This window comes from Dermacentor albipictus, chromosome 1 (assembly GCF_038994185.2).
Source record: "Dermacentor albipictus isolate Rhodes 1998 colony chromosome 1, USDA_Dalb.pri_finalv2, whole genome shotgun sequence".
NCBI classification, from domain to species: Eukaryota; Metazoa; Arthropoda; class Arachnida; order Ixodida; family Ixodidae; genus Dermacentor; species Dermacentor albipictus.
This window is the reverse complement of record NC_091821.1, coordinates 139,286,935-139,311,946: the sequence shown is the minus strand read 5'-3', so window position 1 is coordinate 139,311,946 and position 25,012 is coordinate 139,286,935. Positions and strand designations below refer to the sequence as shown.

At 45.1% G+C, this 25,012-nt stretch overlaps 1 protein-coding gene across 1 annotated transcript in view; it reads right to left on the bottom strand.

Moving 5' to 3' along the window:
• The window catches only part of LOC139050256 (proteasome subunit beta type-5-like), a 47,563-nt gene that overhangs the window by 19,813 nt on the left and 2,738 nt on the right, over nucleotides 1-25,012 (bottom strand). The window contains exons 3-5 of the mRNA XM_070526448.1: nucleotides 16,419-16,530; nucleotides 14,464-14,563; nucleotides 8,866-8,895 (exon numbers count right to left, since the gene is read on the bottom strand). Coding sequence (XP_070382549.1) covers nucleotides 8,866-8,895; nucleotides 14,464-14,563; nucleotides 16,419-16,530 — 242 coding nt within the window. The remainder of the gene's footprint in view (nucleotides 1-8,865; nucleotides 8,896-14,463; nucleotides 14,564-16,418; nucleotides 16,531-25,012) is intronic.

Genomic DNA, 25,012 nt, shown 5'->3' with positions numbered 1-25,012 from the left:
CCAACTAAGGCTGATCGTTCCAGGTCGTCAGGGCAGTCGCTTCGTGCTGCCAATGCCTCATCTATAACGGTGTATGGACTCTGATCTCTCACCCTCGACTTCAGCTTTTGCCGCACTTTTTGATGGGCCTTTGTCATCACAGACGTAATTCACCCGATCATCAGCTCGGACTTCCTCTCCTGCTTTGACTTGGATGTCAGCGTGCGGCATCGTTGCCTCAGAGACTCGTCTTTCCATCTCTGGAGTCCTGTTTGACCTTGCTCCTATAGGCACCTGCATGCTGATATCTTCCACTCCATTCAAAAAGATCTTGGAGGATTTTCTGGAGTTAACAAAGCCATGCAACCTCACTCAGCCGCCTAAACATACGGTGACATGCCAGATCGTCACTCGTGGTCCAACAGCAGCTACTTGACCGCGCCGCTTGTTTGGGGACCGTCTACAGTCGAAACACGCGGTAACGAAATCCCGAGGGAACGAAATTCTTGCCGCAACGAAATATTTTCAGATCCCCGGTGAACAGCCATAGGAGTCAATGCATTTCCTATCTCGCGACAACGAAACTTTTTTCTATAGCAATCCCTCATCAACGAAATTTTCTGAAACGACAGTCCGCAAATAATCTACTCATGTAACACTAGTTGTGTTTGGAAACTGCTCAAATGCATTCGCTGTGCACTTAAATTGCATTAACTACCGCCACAGCACACTTGCGTGGCCGCCGCCATTATTGTTTACAATAAAAAAAGCCTCGCACCACCTCTCGTGACAGACGACAGCGATGATGATCATGGTGGTTGTTCGCCCATCGCAACGGGTGACTGCGCAGTGTCCGGGCCAAAAATGCAATTAGCATTTAAATGATACAAATTAAAAAAGACAAGAACCGTAGGCGATCTCGCAGTGAGCACATTTTATTTAATCCTGTGTGCCATTACAGCTTGTGCTAAATGCGGAGTGAAATGCCTGCGTGCGTGGCAGCCAAATCGACATCTACTACACGTGAAGGCTTTGATAACCCGGATGACGCTTTAGTATCAGTGGGCTTTGTGTACCGCCACACGTGGTCGTGTGCTCAGTGTCGTTGGTGCTAGAGTGCGTCAATTGTGTGTCTCTGTGCCAATCGGACCATTTGCTTTGACAGCCTGCTAAGATGCCGCCTCCAGCCAAAAAGAGGAAATTTATGACACTGCAGGATAAGGCTGCAATTATTGCCCAAGCTGAAAAGGGCAGGAAGAAAATGGATATCGCCGAAGAATTTGGAATTGCGTGCAGTTCGATATCGACGATTCTGAAAAACAAGGCCTCCATTCTCGGCGCGCTCGGAAATGGTGTGAGTGCGAAAAACAAAACGGTGAGCGCTGCGGCTTTTCCAGACATTGACAAGGCGGTGTTTGCATGGTTTTGTGAACAGCGTGCCAACAAAGTGCCGCTGTCTGGCAGAGTTCTTCAGCAGAAAGCGCTGGACTTCGCATGCATTCTCGGGCATACTGATTTTAAGGCTAGCCAGCCCTGGCTGGTTGAGCCGTTTCAAAGCCCACCACGAAATAGTGGCCAAAGTCATTTCCGGGGAGGTAGCAGCCGTCGACCCTTTGACAACGTCGTCGTGGCTGCTGACCAACGAAGAAGTATTGGACCAGTACAAGCCCTCGGACATTTACAACGCAGATGAGACGGCCTTACTCTACGAGATGCTGCCATCGAAGACCCTGGACTTAAAAGGCCAGAAATGCCGCGGAGGGAAACACAGCAAGCGGCGTGTAACAATTTTGTTGTACACCAACATGGACGGCACAGATAAACAGCCACTGCTTGTAATCGGCAGAAGTAAGAAGACCGCTGCTTCAAGGGAAATCGTCAGCTGCCCGTACAGTACACCGCGAACCCGTGAACCTGAAGGCATGGATGACCCGGGCCATATTTGGCAGCTGGCTCGAGGCCTACGATACGGACATGCGGAAGGCAGGCATATTGGTCTGCCTTTTTGTGGACAATTGCAGTGCCCATCATGTCAATGACGTGGAATTGGGAAACGTGCGCTTGGTTTTTTTTTCACCGAACTGCACTTCTGTGCTGCAGCCGCTTGATCAAGGCATCATTCGTAGCGTCAAGTGCGCCTACAAGGAGAGGCTGATTCAGCGTCTGCTGCTGAACCTCCAGTTGAAGCGTCCCACCGTAGTGGACATGTTCATGGCGCTTGAGATGATGGCCGCCGCATGGGCTGCGATGTCGCCAGCCGTGATAGCTAATTGTTTTAATCATGCCGGCTTCATTGCCACTTGGCAAGCATCATGCGCTGATCCAGTGGCATCGCAAGAAGATTCGCCTGAAGGTGCACTAGTTGACAGTGCTGACGGCACAGTGCCGCCATCGCTGGCCCACGCATGGGATGAACTTTCTGCCGCGACAGATGGTGTTCCGGATGGCCTCAGCATCGATGAGTTTGTTCGTGTGGATGAAAGTGTTGTCGTCCATGAAGAGATGACTGATGAGGTCATCATAAGTAGCGGTTGCCAAGGTGCTGACGACGCCGACGACCACCAGACACCAAATCAAGAGAGGACTGCGAACTCGCGGGATGTGTTGAATGCCTTCGATGTAATTCGCTCATTTTTTGGTGAGCATGATGACGATGTGGCAATGGACCACTTCTTGCAGTGCGAGTCGAGAGCAGTAAAATTGCTGCAAGGCAAGGCTCGGCAAAGTAAGCCGACTGACTTTTGGCAATAAATTTTTTTTTTTGCAAGCCAATTTCCTTCCCTGTCTTTTCTGCCTCATTCTCGCGCTAACGAAATTCCCGCAAAAGCGAAATGTTTTGCTTTCCCCGGCGATTTCGTTATTGTGGGTTTCGACTGTAGCTATCACCAAACGGGAGTTCGACCCCATTCTGCAGCTCTGCATTATATGCCCGTCGTCCAGCGCGTGGGCTTCTCCGCTGCATCTAGTGCCCAAGTATGATCCCGGTGACTGGCGTCCCTGTGGAGACCATCAAGCGTTGAACATCAAGACTGGCCACGACAGCTATCCGCTGCCTCACATCCAAAACATTACATCATGCCTTGATGGCTGTGCCATTTTTAGCAAAGTGGACCTGGTTAAGGCATACCACCCAATTCTCATCGAACCCACCAACATACCTAAGATTGCCATCACGATGCACTTTGGCTCATTTGAGTATGCGTGGATGCCTTTTGGACTTGGCAATTTGGCTCCAACCTTCCAGCGGTTCATCGCTGAGGTCACGTAGAGCCTCCTGTGTTTGCGTACCTTGATGATGTCCTCATCGCCAGCCCTACGCCTGAAGATAATGAGCACCATCTACTTGCTTTGTTCCAACATCTACAGCAGTACGGCATGGTTGTGAATGCCATCGAGTGTTTTCGGTGCATCTGAGCGAGTTTTTGGGCCATCACATATACGAGGGTACACACCCTCTCCCGTCCCACGTCAAGACCATCAAGGATTACCCCAGCCTACAACACTGCGCCAGTTACGCCGATTCCTGGGGCTTGTGAATTTTTCCAGGAGCATTATACCACACTGTGCAGAGCTGCTTCGTCTGCTCACCGGCCTCCTTCAGTCAACTGCCAGCCCGTCCCCCCGCGACTTCTTGGTTATCGAAAGCCCAGGCCACCTTTACTGCTGCCAAGCAAGCAGTCGCGAACACCGTGCTTCTTATCCACTCCACGCAGCAGCGCCCTCCCTTACTTAGTCGAAGGTGGATGCCTCCAGCGTAGCCGTCAGAGCCATCTAACAGCAGTGCATTAGCTCCCAGTGGAGACCGTTGTCTATTTACTCTCGGAAGTTACTACCTGCTGAGACCTGCTACAGCATCTTCAGCTGAGAGCTACTAGCCATTTACACTGCGATACAGCACTTTCGGCATTTTCTGGAAGGATGCCAGTTTTACGTGCTGACCGATCATAAGCCACTGGTATATGTTTTCTGCACCAACTCATCGAAGTACATGTCACGTGAACTCCGCCATCTCGCTTATATTTCGGAATTCACAACAGACATCCGCTACGCGAAAGGTGTCAACAACACCACTGCTGATACCGAACCCACAACCTTCGCATCCCATAACCATGCGAAGGTTGTGGGTTTGGTTCCCACCTGCGTCAAGTTGTTTTTTCATCCACTTTAATTTCCATTAATTTATCGTTTCTTCATTTCATTTATTAAGCACAAGTGATTTCCCCTATGTTGTCCTTGGTGTCAGTGTTTGTTGGCTTCTTTTGATAGGAGTTCTATAAAGATTTATACAGTACCAGTGGCACCCACAACGATAATTGAAGAGAGAATAGTCTAGAGGAATTTGACATCACCCAAGTAACGCCAGAAGAAGTAAAGAAAGCTTTGAGAGCTATGCAAAGGGGAAAGGCAGGTGGGGAGGATCAGGTAACAGCAGATTTGTTGAAGGATGGTGGGCAGATTGTTCTAGAAAATCTGGCCACCCGGTATACGCAATGCCTCATGGCCTCGAGCGTACCGGAATCTTGGAAGAATGCCAACATAATCCTAATCTATAAGAAATGGGATGCCAAAGACTTGAAAAATTATAGACCGATCAGCTTAATGTCCATTGACTACAAAGTATTTACTAAGGTAATCGCAAATAGGATCAGGAACACCTTAGACTTCTGTCAACCAAAGGACCAGGCAGTATTTCATAAAGGCTACTCAACAATAGACCACATTCACACTATCAATCAGGTGATAGAGAAATGTGCGGAATATAACCAACCCTTATATATAGCTTTCATTGATTACGAGAAAGCGTATGATTCAGTCGAAACCTTAGCAGTCATGGAGGCATTATGGAATCGGGGTGTAGATGAGCCGTATATAAAAATACTGAAAGCTATCTACAGCGACTCCACAGCCACCGTAGTCCTCCATAAAGAAAGCAACCAAATCCCAATAAAGAAAGGCGTCAGACAGGGAGATACGATCTCTCCAATGCTATTCACAGCGTGTTTACAGGAGGTATTCAGAGACTTGGAGTGGGAAGAATTGGGGATAAAAGTTGATGGAGAATACCTTAGCAACTTGAGATTCGCTGATAATATTGCTTTGCTTAGTAACTCAGGAGACCAATTGCAATGCATGCTCACTGACCTGGAGAGGCAAAGCAGAAGGGTGGGTCTGAAAATTAATCTGCAGAAAACTAAAGTATTGTTTAACAGTCTCGGAAGAGAACAGCAGTTTACAATAGGTAGCGAAGCACTGGAAGTGGTAAGGGAATACATCTACTTAGGGCAGGTAGTGACCACGGATCCTGATCATGAGACTTAAATAACCAGAAGAATAAGAATGGGCTGGGGTGCGTTTGGCAGGCATTCTGAAATCATGAACAGCAGGTTGCCACTATCCCTCAAGAGAAAAGTGTATAACAGTTGTGTCTTACCGGTGCTCACGTATGGAGCAGAAACCTGGAGGCTGACGAAAAGAGTTCCGCTTAAATTGAGGACGACGCAACGAGCTATGGAAAGAATGATGGGTGTAACATTAAGGGAGAAGAAAAGAGCAGATTGGGTGAGGGAACAAACGCGGGTTAATGACATCTTAGTTGAAATCAAGAAAAAGAAATGGATATGGGCAGGACATGTAATGAGGAGGGAAGATAACCGATGGTCATTAAGGGTTACGGACTGGATTCCAGGGGAAGGGAAGCGTAGCAGGGGGTGGCAGAAAGTTAGGTGGGCGGATGAGGTTAAGAAGTTTGCAGGGACAACATGGCCACAATTAGTACATGACTGGGGTAGTTGGAGAAGTATGGGAGACGCCTTTGCCCTGCAGTGGGTGTAACCAGGCTGATGATTATGATGACACTCTGAGGGCACCACTAGACAGTCTGATGAAAACTGCCTTTAAAGGGGTCCTGAACCACCCCTCGGGCTTGGTGAAAAACACAGTTCGCGAATAGCATACAATAATGTGAACATCTCAGCCAAATTTTGCAGTCGTGCGTGGTGGGTGGAGCTCACAAGTGGAGCGCATTGTCACCTTTTCCTTAAATGCTCTATTTTCAACAGAAGCCTGCTCCTCACTCTTTCCTGGACACTTTATTTTGTAGTATAGCAGATTCCCACCTACTGCTGCTATTGGTCTATAGCTGACATCAATCACGAAGGGTGTTTGGGTCAGTGCACTTCTTCCTACAGCTGCTGTGTACACACACACACACACACACACACACACACACACACACACACACACACACACACACACACACACACACACACACACACATTGATGCAGTTAAATATACAGGCTGAAGCGAGCGAAAATTTGCTTTTGAATTTCTATAATAATTACGAACTTCTGGAAGGACTCAAGTCAGGTCTCGCTAATTTCGACTAGTTTTGGGCACTCCACTAGCCTCAAACCATGCGGAACATAAGGTCAGACCACACGCAAGCTTTCCAGCGTGCGCTCACTTCTGGCTGCTCCTGGTTAGACGCCTTGGCAGACTCCGCTTCATGTTGAGCTGAGTCTGCCTTCAATAGCCCTTAAAAATTCGCAAGTTGGATGTGGCTACTATCCATCGGTCAAGCTGGTGCAGGACAAAGCTGGTCTGCACCACGTAACACGGCTAGACTGGAGTATACAAGTGTGAGCATACACCCAAGCCCTGTCGTGCATAAAGCAAACGCTGCGCATATGCACTACAGTGGCGTGTAGCTGCAGGGTGCCGCAACAAGTCCGCTGAGGACAACCGCATTTGGCGTGTTGTAGGCAGAAAAACCAGAAGTAGTGGCATATACTTCACATCCAAAGTCAAATTTAAATTGCGCGCCATGGTGACGTTCAGTAGGTAGAGTGTTGTGGGCACGTCCTGCTATGCTGTAGCCTTTGCAGTACAAGTCACTGAAGAAGTGGAAGCACCGAACAGGGGACATACAAGCCACGCTCACTTACAAATATGCGGTCAGCCACATTTCAATGTGGCATTATGTTTTAACTAAAGGTGGGTGAATACAGTAAAACCTTGTTAAACCGTACTTGCTTAAATAGTAGTTTCGGTTTAAAAGTAGTAAAGTCGAATCCACGACTCAGCGGCCATTGAACATAATGTGTTTTGTATCCGCATAAACCGTACCAGCTTATTGTGTACGCATAGGTTAAAACGTCGCGTTTCCACTTTTCGTCATGAACACGGCGATGCGTCGTCTCCATCGGGCGCCCCGGCAGAACAACAAGCCTCAGATTGGAACAACGGCTTTCAAGCGCCCTGTGTGTTTGCGCATGAAGCAACATCAACATCATTTCGACGCCGTGCCAGAGAGCATTGTGGCGTCGTGCAAGCGAGGACTTGCGTCATGCTGAAGCTCAGATAAAAAAGATGCCGGGAGCTCAGCATAAAAGAAAAATTAGACATCGTCCGTGCTATCGAACGTCACACGAAGTCTGCGCTGGCACGTGACAGGGATCTGCTGTTGACTACAGTGTGTGGCATTTGGAGTGCGAAGTTGCTCGGCAGCGCTGCTGCGACTGCGAAGAGATGTTGGCTACGAGGTTCGACTTTTCGCCATCGGTGCCTCCATTGTGGCCGAAGTGTTGACTAGCGACAGTGATGAGGATGACACGGAAAGTGACAGCACGGGTGATTCAGGCCAGACAGTGGCAGAAGCTGCGCGTTACGGCAGCCTCATGAATGCAATCGTCGCGACGAGAACAGGGGCGCGATAACCTAACTATTCCAAACGAAAAGTATTCCGAACTCCGGCACCCGGCAATGAAAAAGGCGCCCCGGGATTTCTGCGGCGCTACTGCGCGTGTGCACGGAGAATACGTAACGCCAACGAGGAATTTGTCATGCGAGTGTTTGCCGAGAAGAGGGGGCTGACTGAAAAGCTGGCATGCAGCTTCAGTAAGTTTGAGGCCGCTGTTGTCATGCTAGGCCGCTGCGGCATCAAACGAAAGTAACACTTTTGTCGCACGAAGTGAATGAATACTGCATGTTTTTTTCCCTTTCATCACACTCTCTCCGAGTTCCGTTTACGACAGTTAAGCGGGCCTCATACTATTTCGGTTAAACACTACTACCGTTTAGTATGTACTTTTTCCGAGCTCCGACCAACTACGGTTTCACAAGGTTTCACTGTATAATCTTTTTGAATAGGAATAGCAAGCATCAAATATTGAATCGCATATCGAGTAGTCAAATGCAGACGCATATATGTACAGCAAAAATACTTTTTCCGGTATAATTAAGTATCATGCTTGCAAAGATTAGTGAAAAAAAGAGTACCATCACGGACAGTTAGGATCACTTTTAAAGAAGATCACTAACTGTCATTAAAAGAACTGCCCGAATAGCCCCTCAACATCTTTATAGCCTGGTTGCAAACAAGCTTTCCAAGAACGAGTGACTGCCGTATGACTAGCTTTCCAAAAACACTAAATAAATTGTTAAAAGAAACAACGTAAATTGTGGAAAAATAAAAGAAAAAGCTGCTGAAGGACTTGTGAGCCATATACTACACATAAAAGGGTCCATTGCGAGGCAAACATAACTGGTTGCAGCACAAAAGATAAAACTGCTGCACGACTAGACTGCAAGAAACACTAAATTGCAGACTACAAGCAAAAATCACAGGTTTTCATGTAGGCTTACACCATAAAACCGAAAATGAAGCTTGCAATACCCATTTTGTTCTTGCAAAGCTTTAAAAACCTTCATTACTATTTCACTTCTGATAATTTGTGATACTTTGATTAGGAGGCAGAACAGTAACCAGACTTTACTAGTTGCCTGTTACGTAATATCTTAGTGTGAAATATTCAATGCATATTCAAAACCCCTACCTAGCTTTAACACAATAAAAAAAAAGGAGAAACAACAAATGCTTGTCTTACCCGTTTGTCCCAGCCACAGATCATGACGCCCTAGAAATGAAAAAGGAAAAACTAAATAAATAAGACGTGCACATAAGAATGAGAAATGAGAATGAGAATCAGTTTCTGGCGCTGATTTCGCTGTTACCGTTTAGAATATTTTGACTGGTTTTTTTTTGTCACGTCCCTTGGGCTACAGGGCAGCTCGTGACATTCTCGCTTTTTTATCTCAATGCGAAGGTAACATAAAAAGTGACACTCAAAGCCACGTCCCCACTTAAGAAGCACAGCATTTTTGAGACAGCAGCTTGCAATTCCAGTGAGAAAAGAAGAGACCACCAGGGACCTCAGCCTGTCACTGTCAACTATGAACAGCATTGTTTCCAAAGGACTGTGAATGCTCGAAAAGAAGCTGTTAGTACCGAACATGTGGCCCAAACAGCAGATGGAAATCGCAAGCTTCATTTAGTGCAATTCACGCCTATGAACACTTCAAAACAGTGTTAAACATTCAATCTAACCACCAGGTAGCGATAACGAACTTTATTTAGCGAGTTATCAGTAGTTTGTTGGCTTTCTATTCTATTTAAAATAAAGTTTTCTTTAAGAGTCCCTTTTTGCCTCATTAGAAGTGCTGCTACAAGTGTTATAGGATGTTAGATTTTCCCAGATCATGTATTCTTTTTCTGCAGTCCCTTAACAAGGGGGCCAATACTGTAGTTTGTTATGATTGCCCACCCTCACAGCTCACACTGACCACCAGTAAAGGCAAGGGGGGTGCTCTTAGTGATCACTGAGTAAGGCAATGTAAAAGCCCTCTGTGTACTGCCAAAGGATTGCAAAATATTGTTTTCTGCCGTATCTTCATCAGCGAGATGACTGCTTTCTCTAACCCAGCTGTCAATGCTAATCCTTCTTTGCATGCTCAAGTAGTGATGCAACACGTCTTACAGTGTTACCCGAGTATGCTGGCGAAGTTCTGCAAGCTTGATTTTGTAAAATGCTCGTTGCTGTACGCAAGTGGACATAGCCAATGAAGAAGAGGAGAAAGGATGGCAAATTAAATTGATTGTTATATGGTCCCTTGACAGCACATCTGCACATTATTGCGACTGCAGTTAAAGGTCAACTGCAACAGAATTTTGCACCGTGCAAAAAGCCTTGTTTAGAGAGGACATGACACCAATTTTCTATATTGTGCCAAGTGAGCATGTATCTTCCAGTAAAGAACCAGTGTTTCAGCTGTGCACGCATGCAGGAGACTTGCACGCATGCAGGAAACTTGCACGCATGCAGGAAACTTGCAAGCATACAGGAAACTTGCAAGCATGCAGGAAACTTCTGCTTTGGTCAGCTTGCCATGGCAATTGTTCAACTTGCAGCGGCTGAAACAATGCCTCTGTGGTGCCCATGTAGCTCTGTGGGGTGTCAAAGTGAACGGAGCAAGGAGTGCTCCGTATTGTTCTCAAGTTCCTCAAGGAGCTCGTCAAGTGTAAGGCTTGGGAGATGAATGTTGGCAAGAAAGACTGGCACTCACCTGACACTTTTGTATGGTTTTTGGAACACTTCATGAAACACGGCTACAACAATGATTTGCACCTGCTTGCCAAGTTTGGGATGCCCGTGAAAAAGCTGAGGCTGCGGCAAGTCAGGATGCCGGCTGTGTTCGCGCACCAACCCATCCGGCAGGCAGTGCCCCGGCCAAACGCCAGCCTTGCTATTTTTTTAGTCAATATCGGGTGTAATAATGCAAGTTCAAGTGAAGGTTCAGCCAAAGTGTACACTTTGCAAAATCCTTGCGCCGTGGACACATGTGCATGGGCATTTGTTTACATATGCCCCACGCAACTACAGAGAGAGAAAAAAAAAAATCTGGTGGGAAAGTATGGCAGCTTAATAAAATCATAGTTTTGTTGAGTATGGATCCAAGAAACATGCATGCATGGAATGCATGCCAGGAAACAATCTACACACATAACAATTTGCATTGTGGGATGCAGCACGAGACTGTCTCCTGTGAACAGCTGACTAAGCAGCACCGCACGTATGAAATATGAAAAATAAAGCTATGGTACTCTACAGTGCGGAAAGGCATCAGCAGCATTTCAAGCAACATTGATGTCGCAATCTATGTTGACCATGTTTACTACGCTGCCTTCGTCTATGGCCTCAAAGATTTGTGTGTGCCAGCAAACGTGCACAAATCTCAGAGGCCATGTTTTATCACTCGAGCTGGTGGCAATGGGGTCAAAGTCAAAATGCATAGCGTATGTGACGCCGTCACTGCTTCTGCTGCTCAAATATTTGTCACTTATTTCTTCATGCAAGTTGGCGATGTCGAAGACAAGGCACGCAATATCTGGAGCAACAAATGGCAGCCGTGCTCCGACCTCACGTGGTGTGGTGGCTGATGTTGCAAATGGCATGGCAATATGGCGGTCGGTGCCTGAGGGCGGAGCTTGGAGCCGGCGAGTTCTAGCTCATATTTTGGGCAGAAATGCACTTCTACTGCCCAGTTTTTACATGTGTATAGCCATAATAAACCCTCTACTACAATTTGTTGTGGAAAAGCGAAAATTTTTTGGGTGACCATGTCATGTCCCCTTGAGTATAGTGGAGATACAGAGGAGCACCTATGCAAAATTTTATACTTTAAGTATGAGTAAGAATCATGAAAGGCTCACAAAAGCAGACATTTGTAATACCAAAACTTAAAAAAAAAAAAAAAAAATTCAATTACTCCTTGCCAGAACTGACACATGACCTAGAATGCTTGGCATGACTTTCTAGATTAAGTGGTGCCTGTGGGTGCCTGTGGCTGCCTGCAGCGCACTGAAAAATTGTGGAGGCAATTTGCTGAGATTTGCGTCATAGCTGCTAACCACCAGGTGCACAAGTCATATACTATTAGGTGCTGTTTAGAGTCTGCTAATATAAAAACTTTACAATTACCAGAACTAAGGCTTTTCCAAGATTGCTTCAGTGGTATATAGTACATACTATTTATTTATAACCAATTTAGTCAAAGTAAAATTTCATTGCAGTTGGCCTTTAACAGGGCTTCTACTGTTGCGCGTTGGGTGCCTGTGGATGCAAGCACGCAGGCAATGCTTTGGTCTCACAGCTACGAATGCCTGCAACAAGTGTGGTGAAGTGGAGACGCTCGAACACCTGCTCATGTTGTGCAGTGCTTTCAAGGTACCATGATAGGAACTCCTGAGCTGCTACCGCGCGCACAGGCTGGCGGCCGACAGCGCCAAAATGATGATATGGCCACATGGCCCCCCTCACGTCTGGGAGGCAGCTCACAAAACAGTGTGTGACTTGGACAAACAGTCGGGCCTGGCCACCCTGCAGCTCTACACGACTTAGCCGTGTTGGTGCGCAGGGCAGAGTGACAAACTCTTTGTGACAAACAAAGTCGCTCACAAACAAACTACTGATATTTTTACCAAGTCACTATGTTGCACATACATAAACAGTTCTTCACTTTATACGCTTTCCCTGTACTAAGCAGCCCACAGCCTCTATTAAAGGGACTGACAACCAATTTTCATGGTATTCATTTTTTTTTTTGTGCAATGGAAAGCTTGCCAGTCAGAGTGTCTAATCATGAAGTGGTAACGCAGAAAACGCTGCGGAACATTCATCAGAATTTTCCCATCTGCAGTAAGTATGTAGTCATTCACTGCAAGCATGCTGAAAACAGTGATGGGTGATTGCGATGGCAATTATGCGCCGGCATTAGTGGGAGGCAGACAAGTGTGGCCGTAGCTGCGAGAAGGTATTAGTTTCTTTATCAAACCGATTTGTTTCTGCGATTATGTTTTTCAAATCGTTAAATTATTTCTGCGATAAGAGCTACGTGTTTTTGTGGTTTCTTGTCCAACTGCTTTGGTAATTAACTAATCAAGAATGTTTTTTAGCAAGCTCTCGAAAGTGAAGTGACGCTACAGATCAGCTTATAGCTGTAGCCACATGTGTACAAATATTGTAGTGTTGCCACCCATTTATGGCACTAGTCGATAGCATTTCAAATCTCATAGGGAGAGCACACAACTCTGGGTACTTACTTGCGAACTCGTGCACATACAACAGCATTATGTGCGCTACCACGCATAGTGGGACATGTGTGCTGCTCGTTAGTGTGGACTTTTCTTTACCTCATAATATGCATAGAATAAATTGCAAGTGCCTAATAATATACAAGCTGACATTTTACGTGCCACCAGAAAGTGGTTTTGGCACGTAAAACCCCAAATATTATTATTATTATTACATTTTAAGCAATAAGTATGCTGAACTTAGTAACAGCAGACTTACGTAATCTCGTATACTACATCCGGAGTACCATGATTTCACCACCAGGCCACACCACTTACTGGTTTTTGAGACTTTCTTTGCCAATTTAAAATTATAATTCCTAATTAAATCACGAAAAGCGTGCTGGATTCTATCACTAAATTTCATTTCCATCAACATCACAACAAATACTGGCCAGTTGTCAGTTCCTTTAAGGTCCACAAACACTGCGAATATGCAGAAAAGATACCAGCGATAGCATTTGAAAAGCATGAACAGAAAAAGTGCAACATAGTCCATAGAGGCTGATTATGAATATTTGCAACCCCTTCTGAATTTAACTGATCTTTAGTGGCATGATAGATGACAGTACTTCTTTAGCCCCTTTCGTGCCACGCTATTACCCAGAATTTCGACCAAAAATGGCCCGAATGTTTATTGCGAATTTTTTTTTTTTACAAACACTGCTGAGAATGTTTTAGGTATTCATTTATTCAAAATCTTTACTATTATTGCAAAACTGAATCTTAAGAGCACTGTACCGTATACTGTGCGATCGGTATAAAAAGAAAACATGAAAATTTATGTTTGCCTGCAGAGTACACATTGAAGTACTAAAATGAGTCACCTGTGTCCTCCAAATCAAACGTCGTAAGTAGAGCCACCAAAAATGGGAAGCGAGACGGGCATGGAGGGGATTTATTTACATAGAGTTCACACCAGTGCCTTGTGACACCAGTCACTAAAAGTGCAACTCTCAGAAGACGAGCCGAGTCCACTGAAAATCTCAGTGTCTTCAGTCGAAGAGCAGTACACTTCAATCACTCGATTTTTCGTCAGCTTTTCTTTTTCACAAGGAAACCAACAAAGCTTCAGCTGCCGGTAACACTATTTGAAAGACCCAAGTTGCCAACCTGTTTATGCTAATCTGCAACAATAAACTCACTCGTGTTTGTGCTGCCCCACAGATTGTGTGCTTCCATCTACAAGAATTACGACAAAGCACCGAGACAAAACCAGCCTGTCTGTAGCATTGCTAGAAAATAACAAGTACGATCACTCGCCCTTGGCCGTTTTCTACCAGAAATGCGTGGATGAACTTGGCTCGTCTAAGGCATAGAATAGGTTACCTAACAGCACCACTGAAAACTGTGGTTGCATAGTGATGAACAGTAATAAATGCTTCAACACTGGTGGTGTGACAATGTGGAAAGTTCATCCAAATGTCACTCTATATGGATGACAAAAAAGCGGTGCATAAAGATATACAGACAAGTGCCAATTTCAAATTGAAGACATTCAGAGCATTCGACTAACCAGAGAGAGCCCCATGCCCTTGTAGTTGTAAAGGATGTTTGCCAGTAGCTTGGACGCTGCTGCTACAGAGATCCGTTCTCGGTTTCTGAGTTCATATATGCTGTGAAAAGAGAAGGCAGGGAGGAAAAGAAAACGAGGTAAATGTTTGATACTGAAATGCCCCTTACAAGAAATGCAGATGGCCATTAAAGAAATAATTATAAATAAACGATAACACAAAACATATCATATACAATGTCATACAGCAAGGAACTGACCACAATTTTTCATCCCTACTGGTAAAAAAGTGGTACATTTAGCACCAAATGGTGCATAGTGCAATCTCTTGTGCAGCCTTCAATGCTTGTAGTACAGGATAGAGGGTATCCCATGAAGCACATTCTCCAGCCATCCAAATGAAGTCATGCTGTGATGCAGTTGCTTCACTAGGCACTGAACAGCACATGATGGACTTAATGTCACTGCACTTGAATGGGTGGTAAAAGTGCCAAGGTGTGTGCGGGGAATAGGCATGCATTCACAATGCACATGGACTATAGGAGGTGCACGAGATGATCCATGATGGCCTGCACAAAGATTATCAGGATTGCCGACTGCATGTTTGTGTCATAGCACGCCAAGCTTATTCCACCGGCTGCGGAAAAAGGTAGCAATGACGCTACATTTTTGCAAAGCAGATGTCTTAAGCAGACATGATGGAGCACATTCAAACCTCTAAAAAGAGAGAGAGGGGAGGAGGAGGAATTTCTGAACGCCAGCTATCTCATTTGTTGCGGAATTTGTCAAGATGTGAAGCACTAAAGCTGCTACTATTCAAGGGCTGTTTGTACAGACATTGCACATTCAAGGCAAGCCTCATAGCAATGTGAGTTTAGTTCTGATGAAGGCTGTCGTATCAATATGCATGAGCTTTTTGTTGTATACTTCAGTCACACTGTCAGCGTGCCTTGCCACGCTTTGCACACCTCACGTAAATACATAAATGGCGTTCTTGAATTTATAACATTTCGCACCCTGCGCAAGTATAAATGACTATCATGCATACTTAGCATGGTGTGCTCGCTTGTTGCATGGTACACAGGCATTTGTGATTTCACTCCCATCAAAATGCAGCCATCGTGGTTGGGATTAAGGGAAATTAGATTACTAAAAAATCAAAAGGGATAACCCACCCCTGTTTCCAGCACAATTTTGTAGTGAACTATGGCAGGCCACATGCAAGATCCACAAAATAACATGTCCCGATTCTCGTCATTTCACCTTTCATCGAGAAGCAGGAACGCAAGGATGCGGCAAAGCTTCAATGTGGAGAAAAAAGTGGAGGTTGTCCAATGGTACTGAAAGGCCAGCAGCAACATAAAACCGCATGCCAATTTGGGCTAGATCGAAAGCAAGTCAGGCAGTGGAACTATGCTTATGAAACTTTCCTTCAGCAGTGTCATGGAAAAGGAAAGTTTAAGCACTTGTTAAACAGCGATCAATCTGCGTTTCTGAGGCGGTTAGTAATCGTCTGCTACAAGAGCATGCAAGGAAGCTCGCATGGTCCGGCACCTGCTTGTCCTGGACCAGGCCCCAATCCCCAAGACCAACGCCATCTGCAAGGCCCTCACGTCAAAGGACATCGACATTGTGTTCATTCTGGGCTGCTATTTTGTAGTGATGCCTTATGCCTTATTCTATGCTATTCTAATCATCCACCACACACGGCCGCCTGATCGTGTTGATAATGTGGGCAGACCGTCGCTCTGACCAGTGGCCAAGCGCAAAAAGCCTGAAAAAGCACAGATTCGGAAAAGGCATCGGTACAAAAGACCGGCCCTGGGTGGCTGCCATTGCAAAACCAGTCCTGGCCAAGGTACAGGCAGGGTCGGGAATGTTAGGAATGGACAACTGTAGCTTCAGATGCTTGCCTTTCATCCTAGAGTACACCCAGAAATAAAACAAATGTATCCTACCGGCACCGCTCAGCAAGAACACGCTGCCAGTAGACACAGTCTGCAGCCCCGCCAGCCATGGTTCCCAGCAGGTATTTGTTGATCACGATAATCTTCTTCACCGTCTGTGAGCCTGCGCATTGGCAATGGTATTAAACTATAGCTATTGTTCAACTCGAAAAGCATATGAAGTCCCTGGTCCAAGTCCCTGCCATTCATTGGACATGGAATGAGGATTCATTTTTGCAGAGTAGTTGCATAAGCACTGTGCGCATGTCTTGTACTTCTCTGCGTCCATGTGTTTGCACTACACCGACAAGCCCAAACCTCCACACTGATCAAATACTACCATATCAATTACCTACAGGCTGCAAATCAAAGCTGAAATATAGCAGCTTTTAATAATGAAAGATAAGACATAAAAATATGGCAGCTTAGTCTTTTATGAGACATCATGCAATCTTCTCTGGAATTTCGATTGACATAATAGCTACTCATAGCAACGGACCAAAACAAGGCAGTAAGAGTGCTCAAATAGCAAGATTTAAATATGAAATTCCAGATTGCGTGGAGTACCTTTGATTTTTTTAAAAAAGCTCATTTAAATTACTTGATACGTGTAATGCCGTTTACAACCACACATTCGATCAATTGAGGAGTTTGTAAACAAGAATAACTAAAAAGTGATTGTGATCATCTCGTGCACCGCAATAATGGCAGTAATGAAACAATACATGTCACCAGGTAGGTTTGATGAATGGGTTTGACGAAAAACACAGTACATATGCATGCTACTGGCGTCAGCGCATGCGCCGCGCAGACGCACAATCAATGTGCAAGAGGTGCAGGAGCATGGCCAGGGTCGGCTTAGCGCTGTTGCTATAGCAATGGGCGAGAGCCACCCTTGGCACCGCAGTGCACCCACTCCATCAGTGATTTCTTTGCTGCTACTTATTGTGCCACCACAAGGAATACAATAAGTTAGTCAACGGTTGCCCTGTTCGATTTACTGTTTCTATCTCCTTAGACCATTTCAGTAAGAAAGCCAAATGCACCACTGCTACAAAGCTAATATCTTCACTATTGAAATCGGGCACAAGCAAAAAATCATACTTACTGGTGTCAGAACTACTAACAGTAGTAAACAAGCCGTAAATATGAGGCATTTCCCATTATGATATTAAAACTTGGCAAGTATACATAACTATGTTCAGATTTCTGAAGATGTGATTATATTCGAGATATAGCAACCCTCCCTCATATATATATATATATATATATATATATATATATATATATATATATATATATATATATATATATATATATATATATATATATATATATATATATATATATATATATATATATATATATAATATGCTCATATAACATGAGGCAATTCCAGGTAAGAAGAATGTTTCACACAATCAGAACTTCTTTTAATTTTTACAACGCTAACAAAGTGCAAAGCAACTGGTACTGTGGAGAAGACTAAAAATTTCAAGAGAAGAAAAATTTCATTTTATCTTGCATAATGGCACACTTTCATTGTCAATCCTTCACCCAGGAGTTAAATAATATAGCTAACAACATTTGACGGATCTAAGAACAACTTTAAAGTGGTATGACACAAAGATAATGTGGTGGACATAAGACAGACAAAAGAAAACAAAAACAGGAAATTCTTAAATGCGCAAAAGAAAGATTATTTCAGTTGTACTAGCGTATTACTCTTTTCTAGCACCAAAAAAAAAAAAACCCACTTATATTGTGAGAAGATGCCTGACACGAATATAGGCAAAAACGAAAGCTGGTGGCGACGCCACCTTGCAGTTTCCACACCCGCTTGGCATGATGTCATAAATTTTGATTGCATCTGCTCAGGCTTAGTAATTTTTTTTATCAGTAACAAACGACTGCAATAATCTAGAGACTTGGCTAGTTCCAGGAACCTTTACAAGGCGGAAGCGGCCAAAATACGAAAAAGTAATTTGAAATCCCTGATGTCACGCTGGCACAGGTCAAAAAAAAGGAGAGGGGGGGGTGTTTAAGCTAAAATGTTCATTTTCTCTTATAAAAATCAACCTATTACCATGAAAGTAACTAATATATGGTTATGAAGTAAAACTTTGTATGTCGAAAGTGGTTTAGTGTTTCTGTTCAGTTTAGAGTATGGGACTTCAAGTCCTTGATTGTGCGACTGAGTCTCATTTACGTCAACTTTAATGCAATCATTGAAGCCTTCCATTATGTTACGCATGGCTTCGCATAGTGTGTGCCAAGCACGACTCCTCGTGATATTACCGAAGGAGGTAGTCACCATGTCTTATCGCAAACCATTCTTACAGCAGCTGCAAGTCATACCAAAAATGTGTCATTGAAGCCTGAACATCTGCTGCCATATAAGCAAATTCTTCCCTCCTTCACCATGCACTTATTTGCATTCAACACGGGAGAAGCCTAGTTCTCTGCTATCGCTTCTTACAGAACACACCTTTCACCTTTTGCCTATTATCCAGTCTTGGCTTTCAGTGAAGTTGTCACATCACAGCCTGTGACTAAGGCTTTACTCGATAACTGGGCTAACTGACCCATGTGTTGTTTGGTTGTGATACAGTGAACTCTCCTTAAAACGAACTCGGTTAAGGCGAAAGTATCCCTGTCGCCATTTTGCGTGTAGTTCGGATTCTCCCACCAGGCGATGCCACTCAGTCATGTTTCGACAAAGGGAACAAAATCTCCTCTTAGCTGTCGCAACATGCTCCGGTCTGACCAGGTTGCGACACTGCGACAGGTGATCTGCTGCAGTTGAGAAAATTACCCCCTGCCTCCCTTCGTTTCAGGACGAGTTGTGCCAGGCATCACTGTTTTGTTGCTGCGCGTGGTGGCCTTCTGACGGCTGATGCTTTCAATAGTGGCTCGGTTGAACCTTTCTATGTGTAATATGATCAGTGCCGCTGATTGATTGTGGCTATATGCGTGGGAAGTGGTTAGTCACTGCCACTTTATGACGTTGCTGTCACGTGAGTGTGGGCCGCTGCTGCGGAAACCATCTCGGTTGATGGCCTGCTGACTGCAGTGCTCACTGCCCTGGCAGAACACAACACTAGCTGTAATAATGGAGACAGATTGAGACCGAAAACGGCGGAACCTTGAATGACATTGATCGTCAACTAGTTTTGTTTCTTTTTCTTCCTAGCGTCTCCTTTTTTTTTCCAGCATCCTCCAAAGTACAGGCCCGCTAAACGAAAGTTTTAGGCTTGAAATGATAAATATAGCTTTGCGCCTCTGAACAGATAGATAAATAAAAGAAAAAGAAGGGAAAGAAATTGCTATCGACTGCAGTAGCTATCTGCTAGTAGCAGTCTGCTGACACTTGAACAGTATTCAGCAGTGGGAGAGGGTTGGGGGTAAAACAGTAAGGGGAGATGTTAGTAAAGAGTAAAAAAGAACTACTTTACAACAGAGCGACTAAGATAATAAAAAAAAGAGAAAAAAAAAAGGCAGTTCGTTTGTACAGCGACTTCCTCGAGAAGGTTTGCCATTGGCATTGTTAGCTCCTGTGGAAAAGCCCAGTGTTGATGCCTGACTGCTAGAGGAAGTCGGAGTGTGTTTGTAAGCTACCCCGGAACATGTGTAGGTGCATAGAAATTAGAGTTGTTTGCACTACTGACACCAATTTTGTTGTGACTGTAATATAGTATGGGTATCGCACATGCATGGGTATCATGGTTTGCAAGCTGCATGAACATGAATAGGGATTAGAGTAACATCGGCCATGTTCTGGTGCAAGAGTGCCAGCTCCTGCAATCACCGAAGCTAATCAGTGTTGATCTGAGCTAGTACATGAGAGGGAAACCACTTCCAGGAACACCGACTGTTGATAGCTTTGCCTCCCACGGAATAGTTCGAATGTGCGCTTTGTGCGATACAGTTACGGTTATGGTCAGGAGAAATGTCCCCTTCCCCCACAATACCAACAATTCCTCACCACCAAGAATGCACCACAAACTCAAGGAAGACGAGCAGACGTTATCCACACAAAGGTCGGGGTAAGCGGACACCGCAGCCAGGAAGCACCCCTACTCCCTGTCGATGCTCTGCTTCCCTTCTTGCGTGCACAAGTCCCCCTTCTGAGGGACTTGTGTTTGCTATGGTCCCATGAGCCAGCCAAAGGGGTTTAGGCACTCGTCGGCATGTAAAAGCACGTGGACGAAGCCGTTGCAATCTTTGTTATCAATATATGCAGTGCTCGAGCACCAATAGACAGATGTGATAAACAGAGATTTGCTGTCTGTACCACCCACGGATGAAGCGCAGACGGCAGCACTCGAGGACATGGAGTCACGTGATCAAATCGAGATTGTGAAATCTTTACTAACCGAAATACAAGCTGGTTGTAACAATTCGTAACGGTAATGACAGCACTCGTGTTCTTTTATTCTGTCATTGTCTGCGGTTGCACTACCCTCATGTATGAAGCTGGCTATCACTTTGTGATCCGTGCAAGTATTGTCGTATCTGGAGGACAATCCCATTTGCTGCCGCCCAGATATTTGGACCTTGCCATTGGGTGCGGGAGATGGCCGAGGTTGAGGAGGTTTTGAGATGAAAACTGGAGGTTTATTTACATTATTTACAGTGAGAGTACCAAGAAATTAACAGTCATAAAGTCATTACAGGCCAGCAGCAACTCGGACGCTGCGGCCCGTGGCAAGAAGCTCGAAAGAGATGAATGAAGTAATGCTCTCTTGCTGCTCCCGGTCTCTGGCTTTTAAGCCCTTCGGTGTCTCGAAGACACGTCACGTTCGGCCTATCGGCGAGCCCGCTCCGGTGACGCCATTTTCAGCCAATCGGCGAGCCTGCTCCGGTGTCGTCATTTTCGGCCAATGGTAGGCGCCCGTGCGATTGTGTCACACCCGGCGCTCAGGGTCGCTCCTTGGGCCCCAATTGTCCGAGCGCTTACTTCTCTCTGCGATATTGCCGTTCCGACTTGCAAGCGCCGTCACAAAGGCGGATGGGGGCGACATTTCAGTGCTACAAAGCAGCTTTGCTCGGGCCCTGCGTTACCTGGAACTGTGCCAGGCTCCCGCTACACTTTCGGGAAGAGTCAAGCAGTGAATAGCTCCACCTGCGGCGCACAAGGTGGGGGACACCAACTCGTTTGCCCATGCCACGCCTCGGGAACGGGGCAGATCTGCTCCTGCGTTCCTTACTTAGGTGTGGTGCGATTCGATGTGGTCTGGTGAACTCAAAGGAGGCTCAGGAAAAGGGCTCGTATCTAACAGCGTGAACAAATGTTTCCAACCACAGGCTATTGTACTGAAATTTGAGGCTCCAGTTATGTTCAATCATTTTTCTTGTTCCTCAATGAGGTGCATATTTACTGTTCTTTCGCATTTCATTTGAAACACTTCAGAAAACCTTGTTTTTCAGGCGTTCACTTTGCCAGGCATCTAAAAACCAACTTTTGTCAGTAACTTGTGGAAAACACGGGACAGCACCATGTCCGAAGAGAAGAATGAAATCGGAACGTAAGCGTGGCACCTGGGGCGTAGGACACAGTGGCTGCATGATCCTGTCGAAATTGTTACCTCCTGCCCATCCACCTACCCCCGCCGCCCCATCTATTTCTCTCTCCAATGATGTCTTGCCATCACGGCCACAAGGGAGAAGAGAACCGGTCGATTCTAAATTCACGTCCAGCAGCACCTTCGTTTTGTCACATGCCATTATTGCGGTTTTATGGAATCTACCAGTTGCGCCGCAAGTTGACAACCTGAAGAGTGCCGGTCCCCAGGGAGTGCTCTCTCTCCTCCACTCTCCCTAGGCCTGCACCTTTCGAGGTAGCATTGCGGTGTGCTACAGAGAATCTACACTTCAGCATAGATTCTTTTTTAACGCGACAGTGTTAAGGAGCTCGTGTCGCAGAAAAGCCGGTGTCGTAGGTGTCGGCCTTGAGCTAAAAATCCCGGAAGGCAATTCATAAATAAAAACAACTTGCAAGATGGGCTGGGTGGGAATCAAACCAGGGTCTCCGGAGTGCGAGACGGAGACGCTACCACTCAGCCATGAGTTGGATGGTTCAAGAAGGGGCAAAAACGGCTCTAGTGAATGTGGTGTTGCCTTAAAAACATGCTGTAGAAAGTTATACTGCCGTGTATATCGGTAATTATAAGCATGTAAATTACAGAAGTCGCAGTTAAACGTGTAGCGAAGTACGTTTCCGCTACATTTCTCCTGCGCTTGCCACACACGCAGAACCATCCTGCGGCAAACACAGAAGACCCCCTCCTCGCAATGTACAGCGCTGCCCTGACAGGTGGCGCGCCACTCGCCCGCTTCTCACCTTCGTCTCGTTTGAGCGCATTGGGGGCTGTGTGGGGACAGGTGCGAGGCACGTCGCGGCTCAGCTGTCCGTGCCAATCACGACGTTTGGCTCGCATAGATTGTTTCCCCCTCCGAGACACTGAGTTCTTTGGTTCGTGCCGCTTGCTCAGGCGAACGTTTCGTCGCACCAGACATTGCGATGCTCGGTGTTCAGCACGTGATTGGTGGGTGTAAGTCCGATGCGGGGCGCTTCGTAAGTAATCGCTGCGCTGTAGCGCATTGTCTTACACCCCTTGGCAGGTCGACGGGAACATTGTAGCGTTCCATTCTTGAAGGCGAAGCTTAAGCATCCTCCAATTTTGTTTTCTTAGCCCTTTGCGCTCTTCACCAGTGAAAACCTTACCCCGACTTTGTTAGTAAATGCTGATTACTGTTCTTTGAGCACTTTCCAATTAACACACACACACGTGTACGTGTGTGTGGGTCATTTCATCTCAAGTGACTCGTTTTTTCAACCATTTTTGATTCTGCTGAAAAAAGATCATACTGTTTTACCTCAATGTGGGAAGTAATTATTCAAGCAATTATTTTTTGAAAAAGTTTTAATGCCGTGAGGATGCTTCGAAGGTTGCGCACACAAGTGAAACTATCCCAGGCAGAAAAATTTCTACGAAGTTATTGCTTTGACCTGTTACTGCAAATATTTTTCTATATAGTCGCCAGATGGTACTCTTTCATGACTATTGTCGTTTATTACCTTTTGTTTTAATTTACATAATTTTGAGCCGTAAGAAAAAGCCGACAGTAGCCCCTTGTTTAATATTTTTTATAAAGGAAGTAACTCTTTGCATAAGGAATACATTCACAATATGGGCTTGGTACGTGTGTATACAAGATGATAAAAAATACTCTAAGAAATAAAACCTAAACATTTGCTTAATGTGAAGGCAAAAATGAAAAAAACTACATTCTGACTCAATTTGTGGCTTCATTTTCACAATGTAGCGTTCCAAGTAAAAATATGGCTTAGTCAGCATTGCATTGTATGCTTTGCTGCCTATCTATATAAAAACATTTAAAGGATTAAATTTTGTTTCAAGTGTGAAAAAAATTTTTGAACTGCACAATCGCAGGGTTGTGCGGAGCATCTCTTTGTTTCGCCTTCACTGCATAGCTCGTCGGTCGGCGTTTCAGCCTGGCTCATTTTACGTATTTCTTTTTTTTCAAGACAAGGTCTTCTTTGGCAACTTCAGGTTGATTTGGGGTTCGTGGGGGCTGAGTTTCTGGCCATTGTCATCTTGTAAAATTACATGATTTCAGGCCTTCTAGTGCACGTAGGACAAGAAAATAGGCATCTGAGTTAAGCTTGGAACAACAAAGATGCACAAGTTAGTGTACAACTATATACGGAGAAGTTATAACGCACAGAAGCGCCAAACATCCATCACAGACTGGATGAAAGCTAGCAAGAGTACACTTGAAGACAGTTTTCTATTAAGTTCAGCAAAATAAATGCTTATGTAATTTTTGCCCCGTTGTAAGCCTACTTCATTTATCATTTTGGATGCACCTGTTCAAGTTGCCAATTATTGTTCTGATAAGCCGAACTTCTGATAAGATGAACAAATTTTCGCGGTCCCTTCGAGTTAGTCAAAGGGGTCTACTGCACCATGTAACCTCCATCATCTGTGTCCAATTTCTGTGAGGCAACAAGGAAACCTGATGAGGTCTCATAGAAATTATTTTACATATTTGAAGTTGTAAAACTCAGTCCAGGGAGCATCCTAGCACAAGAATATAAAAGGTTTAGTAATAATAGTGAATATTGACACAAATTAAATGTTGCGTTGGGGCTCCCATGGGATGGGCTTCCTTAAGTGGGAGCCCATCTGCTCAAGGGAGCCTCATACGGGGCTCCCTTGCATTAGGGCTTCCATATCGGAGCCGACATCCCATGTAATGTTTATGTTATGACAAGGGTCCTGTGTTTTCGGATTAATCAGATAAAATCCAAGAAACACTCACCTGCAAAAAAATTTGATACAGGTTTATCCGAAAAATTGAATTTTGGGGCCCTCGGGTGTGGTGCGATTCGATCATGTGACCGTGCCCCAATCACACTCGCATGGAAAAAAAATAATAATAAAGAAGCAGGCGGTGCCCATCGTGGCAACAAACCTCTCGCACACCCTGCATCTCAAGCTGAGGCTCCTGGATAGAAATCTAAACAAACTGCTCCAATAATTAAGGAACTGGAAGCTGAGTTTACTCTTTTACACAAT